This window comes from Botryllus schlosseri, chromosome 13 (genome assembly GCF_051294905.1).
Source record: "Botryllus schlosseri isolate E-star chromosome 13, Bs_hap1, whole genome shotgun sequence".
NCBI lineage: Eukaryota > Metazoa > Chordata > Ascidiacea > Stolidobranchia > Styelidae > Botryllus > Botryllus schlosseri.
Window position 1 is genome coordinate 3,470,018 of NC_137248.1, and position 24,530 is coordinate 3,494,547.

Sequence of the window (24,530 nt, forward strand, 5' to 3'; positions counted from 1 at the left end):
ATCTTGCATTCGCGATCGTGCTTGCAAACATTCTTCTGCAATAGATTCCTCGTTACCAAGTCATTATCCTCTGCTGAAAAGTGCATTATTGCCGGTTATCATCGTTAAGCGTGATACGTAGGCGTAACCTGCATCGATTGGAGCGTTAAGTTGTTGAAATATGCGACACCGTGAGTGCTTGCTGTTCTACTTTCGGATGTTGAATTACAATTAAACGGATTGCGGGCCCCGATTAACATTCCGCGCACATTCCGAACTCATCGTTGGTCGCGAGAGAGAGTGCTGTGTTGTCGCTGTAAATACCTGCTACCTGTCGGCAATGACAACTTATAGACCAACACGTGCGGAGATTACACGCATCCTCTGGAATTGAAAGCTATTTATGATTTTACAGAAAATAGTTATTCGCCGCAAATCCGTTTTCTTAACAATGTCCTCAGTGTTCGACACCATAGTATGTGAACTCCACCGAGCAGTGGTGGTCGCTAGTGTCGTAGTACTCAAATAGGTTATCCAAATTACACTGATTATTCAATTGGATATGCCTTCAGACTGCTTCCCTTTCTATTTAACAGTTTGACAGCAAAACTACATACTGTTAAATGCTTTTCATTTTATAAAGTGGTTGAATAGGTTTGCGTCACCTTTTTCAGAGAAATTGATCTGAAAACCGAACGAAATAGTATCATGATATCTAAGTAATCGTCAAAAAGTGCACCTAGTCGCATTTTTATTAGTCATTTCATGTTGACTGTTCTGATGCATCTTCGATCTGACAGTATAGCCAACCCCGATTCACTAGTAAAATTATGCGACGCTAATACCAAATCTACGAGCGAGTGGCGCCGCAGTTCGTTAAACACCACAGCCACGACTCCAATGGCTGCTGGGTCGAGTCTCGGCTCTACCATGTTTCTATGTGTCGGAGGTTTATCTGGGCTCCTTATCGCCGATCCCAGAGGAAAATAGAACCGAACTGTGGTAAGATGGCAGCTAATGACCAGAAAAAGACCGCACAGACATTGATGTTAACGCCATTTCCGTGCTGGTCGCAAATGGCCGAAATTGTTAAAAGCGCCAATTATGTGAATGAAACAAACAGACAGCATATAGATTATACAAGCATGCGCCACATGCCGACTTGGACAACTATAGATGATTCTAGATGTTAATTAGTCCAATTATGTCGGTAATATAATTCTAATTGAATTTGGTAAATGTTTTCTTTGCTCAAATTATAATTTCAGTCTAATTCGGGAAATGTTTTAATTAAGGTTAAGAGGATTTGTCCTCTTTTTTCAATAAATTGAAAGTGTCCTCGGAGGTCACATGTACTGTGCCTAGTTAGGTGTATGGTGGACATAACGGGGCCGGTAGTTATTCACAAAAGTCTTCCCCTTTCGCAAAGTGCGGATACACGCGTGATACCGACTTGTCCCGCTAAAACTGCCGAATGTAGCAACAATCAAGTATGTCCGGAATTCAACCTGACATGTGCGATCGCAATTCGCAGCGATGAGTCGAATACTGGTCCGCTGATGTGTATTCTGTATCTCGTAAACATACAGTAGTGTTGCGTTGTCATGGAATTCTCTGGTGGGTGGCTTGTTGGTAATGCTAAGGACAGTGTTTTCTCAAAGGAGTATTCTGTGGCCAGTAATTACTCCGTTGTTATCACATTGCCGACCAAAGATAGAATCATCTTGAGGATATTTCAAATACACGCATACCTTGCACTTGATATATAGTACCAAAGAATATATACAGAATCAGGACTGGATGGTTATCAGAACTGACGCCGTCTCTATACAATGAAGATGCGGATCACGATATTCCGATTATTATCAAAGTGACTTTTCGTCTTTACTTCTGATTATCCCAAGTAATATTTCCTATACTGTTGCCCAGATCCTCATAGCTTTAAACTATCCAAAAAATTGACTTTACACCTCGGAAAAATAATGATGACGCAATGAAATGTCATGCCGCATGTCACGCACACCAAAATGATGTGCGGATAATTCCTTTATTTACAAAAGGTGCATGTAAAATGGCGTACGATCGACCGCTGATTTTCGATATTATCTGTGTTCAGTGTAAATAAGGACAATGCTTCCGCTGTGCCCAAACACAATGAATAATTCATTGTTGGCATGCACATTGCGTATATTTTATGATATAATATAGATTTCATCTCGTGTATACATTCAGGCACAGTGCAGAATCTTTTTCGTTATGCCTTCGTTTTTAAATCTCAATAGGTCACGATGTATTGTTCGATTTTCACCTGTATGAAATGCCTATTTTTACCCGGCTTCTTCGTTTCATGTCCTATTGATTGCCAAGCAAATCGAATGTGCTAATTCCCACTAAATTGGGAGGGTAAGAAAGTCACAATCGAAAACATGCATTTAGAATTGGAAACTTGCTTCCTTATGTCTTTCGGCATATCCAACGTATCAAAACACTTGACTTAATCAGAGGGTGCGAAAGCTTATCGTCATCCTCTCGTGTGTTGTTATGTCGCAGAGGTCCTTTCTGTTTGTGCTTCAATATTTTGTAATTGATACAAACCATAGGATTTCCGACATAATGTTTGCCTCACGCGTGCTGTCGGAAATGTAATCTCTGCTCGCCCCCGAAAATCAACAAACCATTGTCATGCGTGACACAACTCAGGCGTACGTGTAAGCACTGTCTTGGAACGAGAGCTTATTGTCGGATGTAAGACTTTGTGGTCTGATGAAAAATATTTCGGTCGTCCATGTTGTTATTATTGTGTGCGGCTGCGCATTCTATATCAGGACGCTGGCTGCAAGTCTTTGATTGTATGTGACCCGTTACAGCGCGCGGTCATAACGACCAATGCGAGTACGCGAAATTACCATTTCCCAATATTGTATTGAAGTGACATGGCATCGATGTTGCGCGGCCCATGGCAGACTTTGACCACTAGATAATTCTAGTTGGCTAATTAGACTAATTAGAGCAAAACGCCGATATTCTGGTCTAATTTGTTAAATGTTTCTATGCTCTAATTCTACTTCTAATCTAACTTCAGGTTTTGATGAAAATGCTATGCAGCAGAACAGTATAGTGCGCAACTGGTCAAGAATGCCGTACATACATTTGCTATATTCTCATTCTTATGAGAATGAATTATGGCTTGATATGAGCTGAACTTTTTCCAAGTTTCCGCGAATCTAGCAATCCTAATTCTAATCTAATTTGGAAATACATGTTCTTGTTGTATTCATGGTGTTTTGTCGACTACTATGGTCATTTACACCAGTCCGATATTCTTTATTTTTATTCCGTAGCTGCCGATTTGTGGCACGACCCACTTCTAGGCTTTTATAAAAAACCGCTTACTCTGAAAAAGAAACATGTGTAGTTATAATTCTAATTCTAATCTAATTTAGAAAAGCTGAATATTTGTTATAGTTGTCCTAGTCTGGCCCATGGTCGTGTACCTACTAATTGTCGGATTAACTTAGTTTACCTTTCGTTATCCAGGGCTCAACTAAATTGGCGCTATCTGATCCATTCTATATTTTGCGTATTTGGACATCTTGACGTCAGTGATTTAATCTACCCTTTTGGTTAAAGTGTAGACTCAGCCTAGGATTGGGAGAGAATCTGGCAAGTTCGTCCACAGGCGGTTCAGGTGTTGATTCAAGCACCAACCAATATTACATGGTGAGATATCACGTAATATCTGACAAGATAGACCTCGCTGTTTTTAAGCAACTAAAGCGATGGTTGTCAATCTTTACTGACCCGAGGAACACTTACGCTAATGCGCGAGTCCACAATAGTCGCTGGGTTATAAAAAAACTAAAATATACCACAATATACACATCTAATACATTGCTAAAAGTTACGGGTGCACAAAGTGAACTTTGCATTACAAAAGGTTTAAAAGATGAAAATCAATCAAATATATAATTTTCGCACAAAACGAAAACACTACGAATATTTATTGCAAATCATTGCGACTTCTTCTGTTCGCCTTCAGATACCACTTCATAAATGCGAGGCTTCACCTTGGTAAGTGTCATGGTATGGTTCGGCCGAAACCAATTGTTTAATTCAAATCACATTATTTATATTGGAGATAGAATTGAGATTTTAGAAGGATGGGGGTTTTGCCGTACCACCACAACCGTCACGATTCGAAACCTGCTCGTGCCTAATTGCCTGCAAAAAATGATGTCCAAGCGTATCATCACGAATAATATGCATGAGTGGAGTTCGTGTCTTAACCTCAATGGAAACCTTGACACTGGCACAAGAAACCCTTAGTGTTCCATTGAACATCAGTTAAGAACCAATGAAGTCGTCCACACTGGTTGGGCTGGTTTGAGGTTGCGCTATACATACTGTTTCATACGGTTGATTATTATATTATCGTATGACATGCATCGGTAATAATGGCAAGAGGCGTGACCAAGTCGATCAAGAGATGTTATTCTCCCGAAATCCAAACCACGTGACGTCATGAGGATTATGACGTGTAATTGGAAGCGTGACCAATGTTCATGATGGAGGAAATAGTTCCCCTCGACGTTACACCACTCCATACGACCTTGGCGTGTCGGCAAAATCCGCTTTTATCCTTCTAAGTTGGATTAAATGAATGTTTGTGATGGTGCAATACCCGTGGACGTTAGGGATACTAATACGCGTATCAAATTTGATAAACATAATGTAGCTTCGGGTCAGTTCAGTTTTATTGGCAATTTGATGATTTCAAAACATCCCAAGATTGTGCTAAAATGAAACGCTAGGCAGCAGACTCGGACAACTGGAAAACTTTCAGATTTTCCAAATTCGATTGGAATTAAAATTACGGCAAAACAGTTTTTACAAATTCGACTAGAATTAGAATTATAGCTACACATGTTTCTCCAAATTAGATTAATATTACAAATATAGCTACATAGTTTTTCCAAATTATATTAGAATTAGAATTACTTAAGTCGCGAAGACATGAACTTGAACAACGAATCAAGTTCAGTTCTTATCAAATCAGAGTTCAGTTTTATATGCGCGAGAATGACAAATGTCTGCACAGCATGTTGTGCTCGTTTCGCACTATACAGTTCTCCTGAAGCAATCACAGGAAAACATAAATTAGATTAGAATTAGAACAAAGAACATTTAACAAATTAGACTGGAATTAGATTACCTACATTTGGCTTTAGAGTTATTCTAATTCAGTTGTTCCCAACGTTTTTCGACTCATCGCCCCTTATCAATCTCGACACAAATTTTCGCCCCCCCCCCCATATTTACGGATCCGAAAAATAGGATATATGATCGGGAAATTGATTCACCTAACTCTGATAGCTGGCGAATCTACTGAAAAACGCCATTTTCGGAGGTGGTAGGTACTCGGAAACCGCGTAATATGCAAAATAAGGCGACTTCACGTGTATTTTTGACCGTGGTCAATTGGTCATTGATAGCGTAAAGGTGAAGCGTCCGGCTTCTTGATCGGTAGGTCGTGGGTTCGATCCCCGGCCAGGTCATACCAAAGACCTGATTAGTAACACTGGTATCCATGACTTCCCTGCTTGGCGCTCATGCGTTACTGGGATGGCATGGGGGTGTTGTGCATGACTTAGAAAGCCGTAAAGGCTATATCTGCACTTCCTTGTCCAGCGGCATATGCACATCATGCACTCATGGTATGCATATGCACAGATCGTGTGTATGTGTATCATGAGTCGGTGTATATGCCGCAAAAAACATCAAGGACAAAAATAAACTACGTCCCCTTCCTTTCATTGGACGCTGTAACATTTCTCCCCGAGTCGCCCGTTTGGTATTTTCACCTCCTTCTTTCTCAAAATCACGATGGCGATATCGCCGACGTAGGGAAGGGAACCACTGTTCTACTTCAAGTCTGATAAGCGAAGTCGATATGTCGGAATGTGGTCCAGTAATCTCGAGCGCTGAGTCGCTGACTAGTATTTACTCAGTAGAATTTGCTTGTACTTCGACTTGAATGTGGGCATACTGTCGGATTGCTGTTGTTCAACCGAGATCAATGCAAGTTCTGATACGCCAATATGTATTACTTCTGAGCTGAGAAAGCGATGCAACCGGCATGTATAGACGTCGTGTAATCTCACCAGGAAATGAACTCTCCTGACATCGATTCTGGCCGACTAGTTTTGTTGAAAACCATGAAGAGACACTCCCCATTGTGTTTTGTGTACTGTCAACATCAACCAGACTAGTCTATATTTTTGGGCGTCCCGAGACAGGTCAGTCTTGCCGTTTCACTCCGGCTTTGAACAGGTCATCCGTATGTAGTCTCGATTCGAGTGACCTCATTCCCGATGTTGCCATTGTATTCGTGCGAGTCGCGAGCAACAGTAGATCACTTCTGAAGAGTTTGTCCCGCGAGGTTTGACGGACTGGTTTTATTCGCGGTGCAAGCAATTAAACTTCCATGTTTGAACACTGCTGAATCGATACAAGCCCGTCGACCACACATACAGCCGCGCGGCGCGTAAGAAACTCCGATTACACGCCGTATTCAGTGGCAGTGTTTATGGCAAAATACACGAACACGCTCATAACACGGGATAGGTGACCGAAACTTTCCAGATGCGGGCGATTCCGCTAAATGTTTGGCTGAGTTGGAATTATTTTGTAAATTTCTGTATAAGGCTTAGAGGTAATCCGCCGGGTATTAAGGTGTTGTGTTTGAGAGAAACCCATCTTTACTCATGCGGTAAAAATACTTTTAGACACACGAATTAAAGTTTTTCTGGGGTGAATCGGACATTAAAATTTCGAGAACCCTCTATCAAGAGACCCTTGTAGGTTCAGAACTTCATTTTACCACTGAATAATATATCCAACAACTGGTTGACACACAATGTTCTTTTCTACTACTTGCTGACGATTATCCCTGACGAGTGTCAGCCGAAAATATTCGCGTTTCTATTCCTTTGTATATTGAAACTATCTATTGGCGTATTTGAAAAGAAATGACGAGTCCCGGTTTTTCGCCGCAGTTGCATCTATACATGCTATTGAAAATCGGAACCATTTACCATCTCTTCCGCCAGTTCAATAACCGCGAGAATTGCGTTACAATGAGCAGGTAAGAAAGCAGTCGGAAACTAGGTAAATTCTGCCAATCAGACACTCGAACCTTAGCCAAGATATAGCCAGTAATAAAAATGGAGGACATAGAAAATAGGGCGCACACTGAAAGCTTAAAATGGAAAAGCAATGTTGTTGAGGAGATTGGAATTAGATCAAACACGGGCTCTTGTTAATAACATAATTAGTTACAGTGAGTTATAGTAGTGGCCGAGATTCATACATCTTACACAGTGAATGGACAACACCCATCAGTGCTGATGGCATGATTTTCAGATGTTGTATTGTAGAAAGGCAGACATTGCACGTTATATCATTAGGTTTATTTGCGTGAGTCAGATGGCCGCGGTCCTTGAATATATTTTGTTTCGGTTCCGACTGTGCGCGTCATACGAAGTACTTTATGGAAAGAAATATTAAATGGTACCAGCCAACCACGCTTTCAAGATTACGATAAGTGGACTATTCAACTGTTGAAATCACGAAAATGTAATAAATTCGCTGACCCTCGCCGCCCCGTGTTTATCTCGCAAAAACCTATAGATACATTGCAGCATATTTGCGGCGTATATTCTCTGGTAAGGAAGCCAACTCTGACGCATATATAGTCTCGACATGAATACGGTATAAGGCGTCGCTACGTCAGCCAACCACGCTACTCCAGAATGCGCAGTAATTCGACTTCAAACGGGAAAAGCCGTTCGCCTCTACAAACAAGTCTTGAGCATGAGGAGACGGTGATATTGATTGACCCTTGTGCCGTCCTGCGGGAGCAGTTTACTTTTTGATGACAGTTGACCAAGTCTCAAAGGAGAAATAATGCGCCCTTGCAATATTGTGTTTCCAAACCAGTGAGCAATCGATCGATCGAGCAATATGAGCTACCTGCTGTTGACACCGGACTGGGAACTTATTTATAACTTTTGCTATCGCGGAGCTGTTTTGAGGAGATTTATGACTACGAAACCGGGGTTAATCTCGTGTTACATCACGATTTCGAAATATTTTACGAGATACATTTGTCAGGTTCATAATAACACAACCATTGGTTAATATATTCGTATTGATATATGCCCCGATATTTCCGGTTAACACTCGTCAGGGGTAATCGTCGCGAGTAGAGAATTGAAAAGAAGGTTGTATGTCAACAATCGCATCACAATATATGACGTCACTGGCATAAAAAATCGCAAAATCGGGAGGAAAAGATGTCTTAAGCTCGATGTTGAGGAAGACGTCGGCAATTTCGTATTTCTCCTCCTGCTTTCCAATTTAACACCTCACTTTTTATAAACTTTGCAGTGTGCAGGTACATGAATCGTGATTTTACTATTATGTTTATTCAGTATGCATGTTACGGCTGTTACTTTAATCACGGGGTAACGAATGCCATTTCAGGCGACCTGAACGTGCACAAGTATATGCTTATTCCCGATGAATAATGCATTTCCCAGTGTCTGGCGATTCTTTCTAATCTATGTCTATTTATATCGTTCGAAGGTTTCGCGTTGATATTTGTATGTTCGTAAATGTAATATATCATGCATTTGGTGAAGGCAATTCGTTATTGCTAAGACAGCTATACTGAGCTGTTACGTATACACACAGTATATAAGTAAATGCACTTTGTGCATCCAATGTTGCGTTCGTAACAAACAGACTGCACAGTGCACACCACTGATCTCGGTATTGCATTCTTGAGAACCGCAAATCAACAAAGCTGAAGAAGTGGCCATCATGCTCTGTTTTTAAAATTTCAAACATAAATCTGTTGAAACAATATTAAACTTTTGGTGGAATGCGGACACTGCAAAAAGCCCTTAAATGGTACGCGAGTAAGAATGTTTTGGGATCACAGAACTGGACTCATACTTGTGTCATAATCGACAACGCGCTATATGTACCTCAGGATTGTAACCAAGTCACTATTGTCAATCCTACTTTTATAGTTTTGACTCGAGTCAAGTCGAGTCATTTTTAATTCACAGCCAGATCAAGTCCAAGTCAGGGTGTTTTGGGTCGAGTCCAAGTGATTGTATTCACTGTTTAATTTCGAGTTCAAGTCATGTTCAACGCACGTTTTTAAACCCTTCTTGGGGGATATCAAATGCCTTGCATTCATAATATTCTAGTAGGTTCCACACGTTTAACGGTTTCGGGCCCTATTTTTCAAGCATCAGTATTGATATACGAAATATCCATAATGTGGTAATTTAGTCTTCTTCGAAGTTAAAATTCCTGTCTTGGCTGTCCGAGTCTCCAGTCATAGGACTTGGTCGGGTCATGCGCTATGACTCGAGTTCAAGTCTAGTCAATACACAAATTGACTCAAGTCGAGATGAGTCGTTCCGTATCAAATAACTTGAGTCGAGTCATTACAAGCCTGGTTTAGATAGGTTGCGATCGACCGCCACAATGACGAATTTCACACTGTATAATATGGAATAAGCTTTACATTTCCGGAATCAGAGCCTCAGATCTCTCAGCTATTACCGGTTTGAATAAATTCGCAGCCCCGGTCGCCAGCTATGGCAGCAACTTGGGTCTATGATAACTTAAGTTATCGTAGGCCCCGCAGCAACACATACACGCTTTGGTTTCCGTCCCATCAGCCAAACTAATTATGTCACTCACAAACAATGAACTTGAATAATTTATAGAGACTATGCAGTCTGCATTCTGCAAGGATGCAAGATACGGGCATAGGCGCGTTGTTCTCTTAAACTCAGTATCCGAGTTGACCTGCAGCTCTCGCCAAAGGTTCACTTTTACAATACAGTCAAGTGCAATTTAAATTGTATTTGTTCACAAATCTGGAGAAGAAAGGCGGAGAGTGTAGAAGCTAATTTGCGATGTACACTATTTTTAGAACGCTGAGAGTTATTAAAGTTAACCATTGAAGGTAAACCAAAATTGGAAGCGTGGCAATGAGCAGCTAAGTGGTAACATTCGGGGTTAGATAGTATCGGAAGAAACAACACACATTTGTAAACGCAAAGGTCACGAAAATCCGATAAACATGGCGTTCGACGTTCGGCGTCGCCATCTAGAGTTGATTTGGAACCGATTTAGCATGTTCGCTTGCAACTCTCTGTCACTCTCTAGGGAGCGCTGCTAGAATCTTCCTTGTCGAGCGGGTTGTACCATTTGCATTTTCCTGACTTGGTTCGCACGCATGAATACTGACAGGCTTCAGGCGTTGGGGCCGTCCGTGCGCTTCTCCATTCGCACAAAACCTCCTCGTTCGGTGGCTGAAATTTTCAATTCAGTTTGGTTGAGTTCAGTCGTAATTCAACCAATTCAAAACATCGCAAGATTGAGATAATATGGAAGATAGGAAGGATTTCAAACGACTCGGAGACGTCTATCAGGAGATTCTTGGAGATTCATCAGAACTTACCATTGAATAGTATATTCCTATTGAAATAAACCAGGATATTTTCGGCTGACACTCGTCAGGGGTAATCGACAGAAACTAGTTCAGAATTGGAAAGAACATTGTTTTTTAATCAAATACGCACCACGTCCAAGCCAGCTCGACGACTTGAGCATTTGCAGCTTCTCCAAACTAAATTTGAATTATAGCTACGACAGTTTTTTTTAAATTGTTTAGAAATAGAGTCATTGCTGCACAATTGTTTTGTAAATTAGATTCGAATTCGAATGACTGATTTCGCGAAAGAATTACAACAAAAATCAAAATAAGTTAATCGATCCCGAGCTCATTCTCATAAGTACGAGAACGTCAAATGTCTGTACACCAAGTTTCGCTTGTCTCGCGCAATGCAGGTCCCATGCGGTGTTTTCAGGAAAACCAGAAATTAGATAAGAATTAAAATTAGAGCATAGAAACATCCAACATGTTCGATTAGAATCAGATCATCGGCATTTCGCTCTAAGTAGTGTAAGGAGGCAGCTAAAACTATATAGCTGTCCTAGTATGTCCCGAGCACCGGAAATATGTGGCCGGCGCGCCAAATTAAAAGCAACAGATGTCAACATAGCAAGACGTAGGCGTTTTGAGAACGCGTTGGAGTTCTGATTCATAGAGACTGTATCGAAAACTGCTGAGTCACCGAATAACTTTCGGTGACATTGTTATTCGTGAAGTTTCCTCGCGTGATTACGACACACCGTCAGGTGTTCACCACTAGAAACGATCGCCCGAATTCCAAAGCCGAGCGCTGGAGATCTGCGCACAATATGTAAACTGACTCTTCGTTTGCCAGTCGCTGAGCGATAATCGCCGTAGATTTTAAATTTTGAGTGACTACGTTCCCTCATTAGACTAATTACCGCTAAATACCGATTGTGTAATTTGCAAAATGTTTTTATGCTCTAATTGTAATTCAAATCAAAATTCTGGTTTCCCTAAAATGCTTCAGGAGAACTGTATAGTGCGAAGCGAGCCAAGCTTGGTGCATAGACATTTGCCATTCTCGTGTTTATGAGGATGAACTTAATTTTTGGCTTAATTCAATTTCTGATTTGCGAATTAAGTGATTCTAATTCTAATCTAATTTGGAAAAACTGAAAATGTTCCAATCGTCCAACTCAGGTTCATGTTCGCGAGTTGCGATTTACGAATTTCGATGACTTATTTATTCACAAACCTCGTTACAGTTGTAACCATTGCACACTTTGACCGCACACGATTCGCAAGATTCGGGAAACCGGCGCTCCACGTTATGGATGACGTTTTTCTTTTCCGACTTTGTCAGCTTGCTGAAATCCAACTTGAAGTCGCACATTCGAATCATCATCACTCCTTTATGCAGTGTTCCTGATACGAAAAGACAGGAATCAGGGCCTTGGTTGTATTTTGCATTCATTGCAACCGCACCAAAACGCTGCATTAATTAAATAACATGACGATAGTCTATATTATAGTATAGAATGGAATAGTCGAAATTGAAATGGCATGTTGGCACAATTCGCAGTTGTACGCACCATTTCCAATTACAAATACATACATTCGGGTTGCATTTAAAACAAAAATTAATTTAAATCAAGCATGTTTTTACGGTCCTAGTTTACAACATGTTTTTACTGTGTTTTTTTTAGCCATGACGTCATGAATCTTTAGCTGTGACGTCACAGGGATTGGCATTGACAATTGAAAATATAGGGTAAATATGGCTGCTTCGGCGTGAGGGGATTCCGACCACTGTCACAAACAGACCAAAATATGTTTCACCTGGACTACATCGTTATGCAGCATTTTTACGGTCGGCGGTCATCATCATTAGAACACCCATTCCGTACCAATGACCTATATCTACATGCTGTAACTGTTGAACCGACGACGATTTCGAGGGTTCCAGCCACTCCATATCGTATACGTCGACTATGCTGGGTGCAAATCGTCCGTAGGCTCATGCTAATACGTTTTTCCGAAAGTATTTACAGAATTATGGCATAATTATACAACGTTTGCAAAAAAAAAAACATTTTTAAAATACGCCATTCGCTTTATATGCAGCCCTAGTGCGACCCCTTGACCAAGTCTACTTTTGGAAACTAGTGACTTGAGTAATTTTCATCTTCCACCTCTACTTGAAATAATTTTGGCACATCTTAGAAAGCGCTACTCCGACTTACAATTGAGTAGTGTCTCACAACATTACCGATACTTCTGTTTAGTAGGAAACCTGAGTACTTTGAACAATGAACATTTTTGCTTGTAACAAACTTATGGTCCATTTGCTGCAAAACAACGTATAAATCTGACGGAGGCTTACCCATCAGGATGTAAGGCGTTCTTTCGGTGGAAAGTTTCACATTGCAAAGTGGTGCCGGCGGAGTATAGACGAATTTCATTTGCTTTTCCGTGAAATTCTGTAGTCCTTTGAATACCTAAGGAGTAAAATTGTGGGACATTCGAATATACGGTTACATCCAGACCTTATTGCGCTAAATCGGTCCTGAATTGACTCGGTATTTCACAATTATATCTGGTCTACATCACGCAATATCTCGCAGAGGTAAAATGTATACGAAAGCTTGTGATCGACTGCGTGCAAGCATTTCAACTGGCTTACCGATGTGCGGTTTTCGCTTTCATAAACCTCACCGATGATAATCATGATTTAAGGCGCAATCAATCCGGGAGTTAGCAGACTAACCACCCACTATGCTTACTGTAACTGGCTGATCGATGATGTTATTTTAATGCGGGTCGCGCGACGAATAATCCGTTGTCTGGATACTAATTTCCACCGTAAACTATATGTAAATCTGGGCAACCAGAAAATGTCCAGCTTTTCAAAATTACGAATTAGAGTTATAGCTGCACAGTTTTTGTCCAGATTAGGTTAGAATTAGAATTACTAAATTCGCGATAACTTTGGCATTGCATTAAGTTCAATTCATATAAAATTCCCATAAGCATGGGAATAGCAAATGTTTGTGCAGCAAGCTTGGCTCGTTTCGTACCACATAATTCTCCTATATCATTTTCAGGAAAATCAGAAATTAGAATTGGAATTAAAACAACGAAACATTGCATAAATTAGATTATCGGCATTTCGCTCAATTGTCTAGTCGTGTAACTCTGCTGTGGATTTATGTATACTGAGGGATATCTAGAATTCGAATTTAGCCCTCATCATGTATTTGGCAAAAAAAGAGTAATCATAACCTACACTACATATCCATGTGTATTCTTTACAAGTTCAATGAATTCTTACCCTCGTAATGCTTATTCTGTATTGTACCATTGTCGTTGAGGTCGGCGTAACTGGTTCAGGACTCATACCTAAAGTACCTTCATATTTCATTAGCGGATATTTCACTAAACTAGTTGGTGCGGATTTTTACTAACCTGGTGCGTATCCGGCGTAATATCGTCGGTGCCTAGCCATGCGTTTTCGTCGGATTATGCTTGTGTCTATATAAAATAAACAATAATAAGTCGCGACTCATTAAAAAATGGATACATTTTAAACGGATTGTTGGATATGTGTGATACTGACCATTGGCGTCGCCGGTTACTGCCGGTCCTGTGTTTTGATTAATGTCCACGCCAGGACTTTCGTCCTGGAAGAATTAAAAAGCACGGTCTTTGTTAGAATTGGCGGACAAACACCGCGCAAGACAGGTGACAACTAGGAAATTTCCAGCTTTTCCAAATTGGAGTAGAATTAGAATTATAGCTACCCAATTTTTCAAATTAGATTAGTGGAATTCGCTCTAATTAGTCTAATTAGGTATCCAGCTTCCAAGTCTGGTGCAAGATCAGGGTTTGGTATGTAATATTTTACCGATTCGACACTGTATTCCGGTGTTTCGACAATGCTGGGCTCCGTGGATTCCTCCGGAGATGTATTGCTATCAACTGATGGTGTGTATCCAACAGTAGCGTTCTAATTGAAAAGATAAAGACGCGAACATGCATAACATTTGTGCAGAATAGAAGTATGATTCTCACAATTATTTCATCGCTTATTTCAGGCAATGCAATTAGGTCCGGCTTTTGTATGTCAACTTGTCTGTACTTTCCGTTTGGTCTCAGTTCGACCACGCGAGACGTTCTCACAAACGCCTTTACGACTGCGTACCGAATACACCATCATTACACCTGGGGTTTTATTAATGGTAAATCGTAATAACTTACCGAAATCAGAATGGCAAAACATAGCTTGAGGATGAATCGGCTGGCAGGAACAACCTTCGACTTTACCGTTGTTGGCGAACATGACGCAGCATGCTATCAGGACGCTTATAATTGCGCGGTTAACAGCCATTTTGATACGCTCAACACTGGTAGCTCACGATCTAAATAATAAGTTTCACATTTGTGAAATCCGTCTATTGCACGAAAGTTGACAAGTGCTGTTACAGTAACAGTAGTCATACACTACAGCCCTCCACTATGTAGCACTGAGCCCAACTATGGTGTTCAACAACTATAGACGTAGCTATCTCGACTTGTTTTATTTGTTGCTCTTGTTAGTGCTACATTATGAGTCGCGTCTGACGACCTCTCCTCACTCTGCTATATCCATGGGTTTGAAATATAGCCACAACACAGCGTAACTTCATGGCTTGCTGTATAAATATAAAATATGGTATGAGCTAACGCGAGGTTATGTAAACAGGGATTCTTATGCTGTACATAACCTTTAATTTGTTTTAGAGTGTAAGCGAAGTAGTTGACCTCTTTATAATGAAGCCAGAAGTTTCTGAACTCAATTTATAGCTGGAACTTACTCCGTTGAATAGGGAGAAAAGTTAGAGGCAAATCATAACAAATTTAGCAGGCGGATGATATCGCATCGCCTAATGTCACTATACAATAATAGCTTGTTGAAGCAGCGGTTCTTAAACTTTCACCGAGTCATTACCCCCAATAAGAACATTACGGACTTCAACCACTCTCTTTCCAAAAAATAATTAGTTACTACTGACAATTAATAAATAATGCTATCGTTTACATCCAGAGTATTCGTTAAAGCAGAATTATGCGCATGACTGCTGCTCAAAAATGAAGATGTCAGATCTAGGAAGGCCATGACAATGTGGCGCAGTTATTTCGTATTGTTGTCGATAGTAAGCTTGTTGGGATTTTAGTTTGCATAGATGCGGTTGCCTAAAATCCTACACTTCATAGCAATATTACAAAGATGCCGACTAAAATATATGATAATAGACGCTCTCAAAAAGCAATGTTCACTCAAGATGCCCGTAAGAACTGGATTTCGTTTTATTTAGTCTCGTGTATTCCTGGGTCAGCACTATACAGCAAACAACATATGGAGTTTTTGACCCACTTCTTGAACAAAATTACATTTATTTCTGCCGGGGCATTTCGACAATTTCTTCATAGCGGAGTAGACTAGAGTGCAGAGGTGCTAAACGTCTATTGCAGACGGAACAAATGTGGACAGCTGGGTGAAACATGCAGTCTCTGTAACGCAGCGGCAGGAAAAAAACTATATGTACTAGTTTTGGAATCGAAAACGCCACTACAACTTTTTGGGAAATCTGGGTCTTGCGAGGGAATCGCGCAGTGCGCGAAAATCGATCCAAGGTAGGGCATGAATTTTATCAAATCAACCCATAAAGAAATGCTAAACTGCCACTTTGGGGCAATTAACCACAGGTTAAGAACCACAGGTTAAAAACCGCTTTGTCACAGTCTCACGGTCTCAGAGTATATGATATCGCAACTGACCTCTCCGTATTACGCATATAAGAAAGCTGTCACTGGGAATTATTCCGTATGATTGCGAACGTAGAACCCCCTGATGTCTAAGCTGCGATGACACTGTCACGACTACCTGAATAAAGGCTAAACTCTGTACAAAAATACTGCTATTGACAATGCCAACGGTTTCAAATTAATCTCTTTGTGTTGTGGGTCGATTTCGAAACTAATGTATGCGTTGTAGTCCGAATTTTCCGAATGACCGGCCGATTCGACGCGACAGTAAGTTTATCTAATATACGATTGAAATCGTAGCATTTCATTCGAAAGTACTACGAAAACATGCCCGATGAATGGACGAGTCTAGACTGACCGAATTCATATCACGCGTTGACGCAGTTGACGCGTATCGGCATAACAACTTTAATCGGCGACTTTGTCGCGATCAATGCAAAGTTGGATAGCTAGAAAAATTTCAGCTACGATTTAAATTGGAATTGGAATTAACGAATTCACAATAACTTGAAAATTGAATTACATTCCTTATTAGAAAGAAATTAAGTTCACTTGATATCGAATCAGATTGCATTGTCCTAAGCATGAGTACGGCAAAAGTCTGTACATCAAGCGTGGCTTGTTTCGCACTATACAGATCTCCTGTAGCATTTTCAGGAAAACCAGATCTTCGATCAGAATTAAAATTGTAGCATAGAAAAATCTCACAAATTAGATTAGAATTGGAACTATTGCATTCCGAATCAGAAAGTAATACAACTAAAATCAAGCTCACCACTTCATATCAAATCAGATAATTTTCACAAGCACGAAAATTGCAAATATCTGTACACAGTGTATACCAATATCGACTCGTTTCGCACGATACAGGTATCTTGTAGCCTTTTCAGTAGAATCAGAAATTAGATTAGAATGAATACTGGAGCACAAAAATATTCCCGTATTAGATTAGATTTAGATTACCGCCATTTCGCTCTCATATGTCTAATTCAACTAGAATTATCCAACTGTCCATAAGTCTGGATCAAGACCACGTTCGCATGTTATAGGATTTAGAGTTAAGCTGCTTCCCCGGTTGCAAATCCATACGAAACTGCCGCTTTACTTGCTTGCACTCTCTATTTAAACATCTGAAATATATGAGGACTTAAAGCGTTACATCACTCGTGAATTCCGATAACGGAAGCAATAGTCTATCTATGCAATAAAGAATGTATCCGCTTATATAGGCCGGTGATGGTAGATTCTCAGCGCGTCGGATATGGAACGGGGCGTGTTTCAATGAGCTTTAAAAATATCACTCCCGTCAACAAGTTCGCTGACCACGCAAGCATCCGTAAACAAATCTCCTTTTGATGACGTTCGTTGCTGTGACGTTCATAAGAATCGGGAGGTCTTTCTCGTGAATGAAATGTCGCGCATGCATTCGTGTGACATTGGAAGGCGAAGGAAAAGTTCGAAGCACTTATTCGCATCTTTCAACCCGGGTAAAGGTCCGCGTTACGAATTCGATGCCAATGCGACTGTCTACCACTCGCAAGTAATGCATATCAGGGTATGACCACAGGTGGTCAACGAAGTCATCGTTGGTGCTCACGTAGAAACGGATGTAACGTAAATTTGTATTCAAGAACAGGAAGCTATTGTCGAGTAAGTAAAAACTAGGTATCATATACAATTGAATGCTATATTCATATTGAACTGAACCAGAATATTTTCGGCCGACACTCGTCAGCAGTAATCGGAAGCAAATAATATAATCCCATCAGGATTATCGGTATGGTGGAAAAATATTGGAATCTCCCAAACGTATACCAGAAACAAATTTCTTTCGCTAGCAGCACACGATTCCAAGTTGGTATTTCTATATGGGGTGCATCATTTTCCTCCGCTGTTCGCATCTGTACTGTGGGACTCAGATTGCAAAGGGTGCTACTATATTAAAATCGAAAATAAAGTCGTATTGAATCTCGCGCAGCTCAAAGAAAATTTCAAGATTGATTGGAATCTCTCAGAAATTTGGGAGTCAATCCGTAAATTAAATTTTCATGTCGACAGCCGCCAAAACATACTATTTCAATTGCGTGTCCAATGTCCATGGCCGCTCAAATTTCCTTCTACGGCCGCAGGTTGGCCATGGCCAGGCCAGTCCTGATGTGCTGGAGGTTATCTGTTCTCGTGTCCCAAGGTGTGTCACCGTGTATGTTTGAAAACCCGCCGCACCACTTGACTAATTAGGGCATGAAATTTCTTTAATTTAACCTTTCGGCTTATTTCACGATAACGACGTTATGGCGATTGGTGTTATACGATTTATCTGTGGAACTGAACGAATGTTCCATTAGACGAAATCTTTCACAGAAACAGCTAGCAGAAGTTGACATTAGAATCCGTCGATTCCATCCTCATAGAAATATCTCAAGCTCAACAAGTCTATACTTACATTGAAGGCGTTATCAGCACTTCAATTCCGTAATAGGACATTTCGAGTGCGCTGCTATGATTTGACGATCGTTAAAGGAAGCTCGTCGTAACATCTCGTCAATGGTCTAAATTTAGTACCGCAGCGAAGTAATAAAGTCCATGTTATGCTCCGAATTGCATTCACTCACAAAATCACATACATAAGTTGTACAGCACTTTGTAACTTGACATTGAATATGGTATATCAATGTAAAGAGAAAGTTACTTTGCAACGTATGTGGCGTTATCACCACGTGATCGTAATCCTACCAGCGTGATGTTATCGCCGAATGCGCGATTTTCATTCGTGACGTAAAATGCGACTGAAATGTGACATTATGCTCATTCTGGAAGCATGATACTTTGGAGTCGTGAAGTCGGGCACAAACTCTGGATGTGAATGCCGAATCTCTAATCACGAAACATGAAAGCAGCGTATATAATATTTGAAGTCTATATGGAAATCCGAGTCAATTTTTTTTATCTGCCTTAATTGGACACAACGCATTTAGAATAAAATAAATCGGTAACAAAACCACGCAAAATGAAATCGACTCGACGAAAATAAACTATACAAGTCGGCGAAGTTAGCCTTGACAATATCTAGTCTCGCTGCAACTGATCTGATCTTACACAGTAAAAGTAGCTGCAAAAACAAAAACCAAGAAAGACATGCAATATGTGATAGACGTACGTCACAATAGCATGCGATAATATCTGGCAAGGTCAGACTAAAAGTCATCAGCCTCAAATTTCGATTTTAAGTGGTACTATGCTATTATCGATAATGTGACAAAATTTTATTGACCTTGAACGAAAAACAGATTTTCATTGTCCTTTTATGGATCACTTGAAACTAGTACACGGAGCCCAACGGGTTTTAAGAGTCCCCTGGTGTATGGAGAAGATCGCGTCCACTCTATAAGCGCACTCTTGATTACATGTATATTTTTCCTTTCAAAGCACATGAACTTGGTTACACCCGTATGGGAGGTAGGGTTCTGGGTGGGATGCAAAATACCAGGGCTCAAATAGTATTGCAAACAACATTCCAATTGGCACCATATAATTATATATACAGTTAGTGATCGCTGGGTGATGATAACTGATGTAGGTGATACAACAATTATAATTCCGCAGATTGGTCTTCCGAAGGGAAATGCTGATTACGTTATAATAGCGTACGATATACCAACATATATACAGGAATGACGTGACAATATTCAATGTGGACTCTCGGCTGCTATGAGATCCTCTTACATTCTATCGCCCTCGGCCGACGCGTGTCGAGATATAATTCTCGTCGTATCTTCAACTACCAAGCTTAATTGAAATCGATAAAGATATTGGATTTCGGTAACCTTTTTTTCGCACGCGTAGGCGAATAGAATCAGTCGTCTGGCCTACGCTGACTCTTACTGAATAAACATAGTCGTACTGTCAACCCAGTCTATCCCAAGCTCTTGTCATTTATGCAGCCGGATCACCATCCGTTCAGTACCTGATCGATTGTTAAGGCTAAATAACGGGACTTCACAGCAAAGCAAATATCTTATTTCATTCGAGGCAATGAAACTTATGGACAGTCATCAACTGGGTGAATGACCATTATATTTTGACAATCTCTTCCACATACCTTCGGATACTCACCAACATCAAACGAGATTTTTCCCCAGCTTGTCTGTGCAACACGACCTTATACAAGTCTTGCGCAAGATTCAATTATGCTTATTTCAGTCAATATATGGAACAACTGCTGTCTGATCTCCGCATTTTACCTTTTTGTGAGTTTAAAAAACAATGTTTTCACTCTCTCCTCTCGAGCTACCGGTAAATTGTATTTGCAATGACCTCATATTACATTCATTTAATTTCTAATTTTATCACGATGCTGTTTTTTATATTCTATTTTTCCACGTTTGTATTTTTGTATTAGTTTATTATTATTTAATATAAAGATCGACTTAAGCCGCCTTACAAGCAAGTTGCATTGTTGTACAACTATATCGTCCGCATTGTATTTGCAATTAGCGTAATATATATTGTATGCTTTCGATTGTGCGATGCGCCTATTTATCCTATTTTGTCTGAATTTACCAGCCTGGCGAAAGATAGTATAGTTGATAAATCAATATACCTGCGGAGAGTCCACTTGTAATTTCATTATTCATCGCTAAACTCGGAAACGCCAACATCAGGAAAGTGACAAATCCGTAATCTGTAATAATTAATGGATGGGGTATCCGCTCAAGTAGCTTCAGGATAGAGGATTGCGAGTCTTATCTGTTACAATTACTGTCCTAAAAAATCAAGTTGACTTGGGCATAGCGATGCGTGGGGTGTGTTGTGTGAGGTAAGCTACCGAGACAGTTAGTTAACCAACCACATGAACCTCGAAATGCGTGGGGTGCGTAGCTCAAGCTTCCGAGACAGTTCGTTAACCACATGAGCGATCTTGATCCTGAATGTCGGCAGTCACAGTTTAAATAATCCAAAATTTTACGTTGTCGCTCAGTTATCGCTGTAGGTGTAGACGCTCGGGCGCCATATCCAATTCCGTTGCACTATTTGGCTTTTCTCCCGATTTACTGCGACTACAAGTGATAATGATTCTGATCGATACTGACGTATAGTCGTGCAGTTAATTCTCTTTAATCACACCGATTTACTTACCAAGGGAACACTGACGCTAATCGGCAAGCCCTCGGCTACCCAAAATCTTCGCATGTTTGGTGATACGATTGTTTATATACAATGTTCTTTCCAATTCTATACTAGTTACTGACGATCAACCCTGACGAGTGTCAACCGAAGATACTTGGATTGATTTCAATATGAATATATATACTAGTCAGTTGCATATTGAAGTTCCGTACCTCCAAGAAGCTCTTTAGTCATAAAAACAAAAGTCAACCACAATATACATCCAACTATCCATCAAATACACTGCAGAGTAACAGATAAACTGTGCATCAACAGTGTTAAAAAATTATAACATGATTTCAACGCAAACGAAAACATTAAAATAATATTTATTGCAAATCGGTGTTCTATCGAAACTCGACGGCGTGATACCTTGCAAATGAGCCTATAAATATTGGAAGTATAACTCTAACCCTATCTAAGTGTTGGAGGTTTATATAGGCTCCTCGCCATCTTATCCGTGCAAGCGATATCTTACGAAAGCCTAGAAGGGGTCCGTGCTATAAGTCGGCAGCTACGGAATAAAAATGAAGAAAATTGGCCTGGTGTAAATGACCATAGTATAGTAGGCGACAAGCATTATGAATACCACATACAACAACCCTAACCCTAACCTAAATCTCCCAGCGTATGCCACTGCACACGGCGTACCATCACAACAGTGTGTGCGTGCAACCATGGCCAAGACGGGCGTATCATGACAAATCATATGCATGGGTCGAGTCTGTGTCTTCAGTTCCAGGGAACCCTGGTTAAGAATTACTGACACGCACGAACATAGTTTTTGTAGTTCTCCAATGAATATTACATTTCAGCTTACCGCTTCCAGCTATCCCGTGGTAGTGAAGATCGGCCACGCGCACAACGGCAACGGGAAACTGAAAGTGGACAGCTATCACCAATTCCAAGACGTGTCCAGTATCGTCACGATGAGCGGGACTTACGCGATATCGGAGCCGTTTGTAGATTCAAAGTTCGACGTCAGAGTACAGAAAATCGGCGGCATGTACCGCGCATATGTGTAAGATTTCGGAGAATTCGAAATTAGATATGTATAGGATATTAGGGCTATTTTTTCAAATTCTACTGGCTACTTGATAAAATTTATAGGTTACCTGCACACCTAATTCCAACTCGTAGAAGCATTACAAGTTCAAATTTTAGATTTATTTAATAAAATAACAGTTTTTCAAACTTTACTGGCTACCACGTGTCATTGTCAGCATACGAGTAGCATAGCTAACATTGAAGTATAAAATTCTGGATCGGAAAATATAGTGTTTACGATAGGAAATTCTTTCATTACTTATTATTGAACTATCACCTATCCCAGTTTTACACCATGGACCAATCACAACCGTCCCCTTACGCGAAGTTACTAAATAACTAAACCAGCGGCGGAGGTGATCAGTAACGAAGTATACTTGAAGTAGATTTTGCCTACTCGCACTCCATATTAAGTAGTTATGATTTAAGACTACTTCTACTTCTACTTCACAGCTTTCAGTTTTTTAGGCAAAATAGGCGTAGAATACTTACTTTACTTACTTACTTGTGAACCGCCACTCCCACTTCTAGTTGAGTAGCGACAGTGACTATTTTGACCACCTCTGACCAGGGGTCATCAACCTTTTTGAAACCTGGAGCTCCTAGGGTATTGATTAATGCGTAGGGCTACCAGTTACTCCCACCGTTTACCCCTATACTTGGTTCCATCACTTGGACATTAAGAGCACTGGGCAGGGTTTCCGCTCCTTACCAAGAAAAGATTACTCTTCCCGGGACTCGCACCAGTGTATCCGAGGTCAGTTTCGTAGCCTCACTGGACGCGGAAGCGCCAATCTCCCTTCGAGACTCGGGAATATTAACCAGATTCCCTGTTCGGACTCTGCGATCGCATGTTTTTTAGGTTAAAGTGATCCATGTTCAACTGTTGTTCACATGGAATCCTTCTCCACTTCGACCTTCAAAGCTATCATTTGAATATTTGCTACTGCCACCAGGGGCGACTCATCTGCTCCTTACGGACGACCTTGAGCCAGCGGGCACCGCGTTGGTTACCCCTGAACTAAGCTATAGCGATTGAAGACAAACAGAGGAAAAAAATTGGCCGATTGATAATGATGATTGGATTAACTTGGCCCTAAATTGAAGCACACAAATGCGGAAATGATATTCAGTCGCTAACAAGTCAGACACCCCAATATTCGAGGACACCCTAGGAACAGGCTTTCTGAATTCTGAAATAGGTGCCATTTTCGTCTGCCACATTCAGGATGTGAATACACGCTCTCTACGCTGCGATAGTACTTGAGTAGAAATTTTAAACATTAATTCGACTTCTAGTTGCGCACCAACGCTGACTGCTTTGACCACCTCTGATTATAGGCGAACGTCCATCTCAAATAGCTGGAAGGCAAACACCGGGTCTGCGGTCCTCGAAGAAATTCCGGTTTCCGACAGCCACCGGTTGTGGGTCGACGCGTGCAGTGAAATGTTCGGCGGTTTGGACATAGTCGCAGTGAAGGCCGTTCACGGAGCGGACGGGAAAGATTACATCATCGAGGTGAGGTGTTGTTAAGAACTGTTCAGACTCGATCGCGGTTTAAGTTAGTGGTTCCCAACCTCTTTGATAATCTTGTGGCCCCTTAGGTGCAAAGTTGAACAAACATGGACTATTTTCAGTTTTTCCAAATTAGATTATTATTGTAATCACATTTTGCGCGATACAGCTCACCTGTAGCATCTTCAGGAAAACCAGGTTTAGGGTTAGGTTTTCTACATCCGCTTTAAGTAGTTTTAACGTGTCTTGGGAACTGCTACTTCTACTTGTAAATTGTGTAAAACGTTGTGGCGTTACATCTATGCTTGAGTGGCAACGCCGACTTACCCCGCCACCTCTGAATCTCTGCCAGGTATCAGACTGCACGATGCCCATTGTGGGCGAGAAGCAGGAGGAAGACAAAAAGATGATCACCTCGTTGGTCCAGTACAAGATGCAAAATATCTACCGGCCGAAACGCAACACCGGCACAGCTGCCGAAACCGCCCCGATCGCAAAGTAACATATCTTCTT

General features: G+C 40.8%; 2 protein-coding genes across 3 annotated transcripts in view; one reads left to right on the forward strand and one right to left on the reverse strand.

Annotated features, from left to right (window-relative positions):
* LOC145454421 (synapsin-3-like) overlaps positions 1-24,530 on the forward strand; it is a 70,650-nt gene that overhangs the window by 42,854 nt on the left and 3,266 nt on the right. Inside the window, exons 7-9 of the mRNA XM_080332416.1 lie at positions 22,270-22,475; positions 23,843-24,020; positions 24,370-24,515. Coding sequence (XP_080188542.1) covers positions 22,270-22,475; positions 23,843-24,020; positions 24,370-24,515 — 530 coding nt within the window. The remainder of the gene's footprint in view (positions 1-22,269; positions 22,476-23,842; positions 24,021-24,369; positions 24,516-24,530) is intronic.
* Positions 9,905-15,310, reverse strand: LOC145454423 (uncharacterized). 2 transcript variants are annotated; one of them, XM_080332418.1, is made up of 9 exons: positions 14,741-15,310; positions 14,562-14,676; positions 14,388-14,490; positions 14,100-14,163; positions 13,949-14,014; positions 13,815-13,891; positions 12,867-12,981; positions 11,739-11,908; positions 9,905-10,376 (listed from the first exon to the last, which is right to left on the reverse strand). In XM_080332418.1, exons 1-9 carry the CDS (start codon positions 14,868-14,870, stop codon positions 10,227-10,229), a joined length of 990 nt encoding a protein of 329 aa, XP_080188544.1. In that variant the 5' UTR covers positions 14,871-15,310; the 3' UTR covers positions 9,905-10,226. The 2 variants fall into 2 exon arrangements, with proteins under 2 accessions (XP_080188544.1, XP_080188545.1); XM_080332419.1 differs by having other exon boundaries at positions 13,815-13,882; positions 14,741-15,298.

Excerpts from the sequence above, each read along its gene's own strand:
- LOC145454423 (XM_080332418.1), bottom strand. The coding sequence starts at position 14,870 with ATGGCTGTTAACCGCGCAATTATAAGCGTCCTGATAGCATGCTGCGTC. Across the intron at positions 13,892-13,948 it reads TTACGCCGGATACGCACCAG|GTACTTTAGGTATGAGTCCT; the intron begins GTTAGTAAAAAT and ends TGAAATATGAAG. Across the intron at positions 10,377-11,738 it reads ATGGTTACAACTGTAACGAG|CCACCGAACGAGGAGGTTTT; the intron begins GTTTGTGAATAA and ends TGAAAATTTCAG.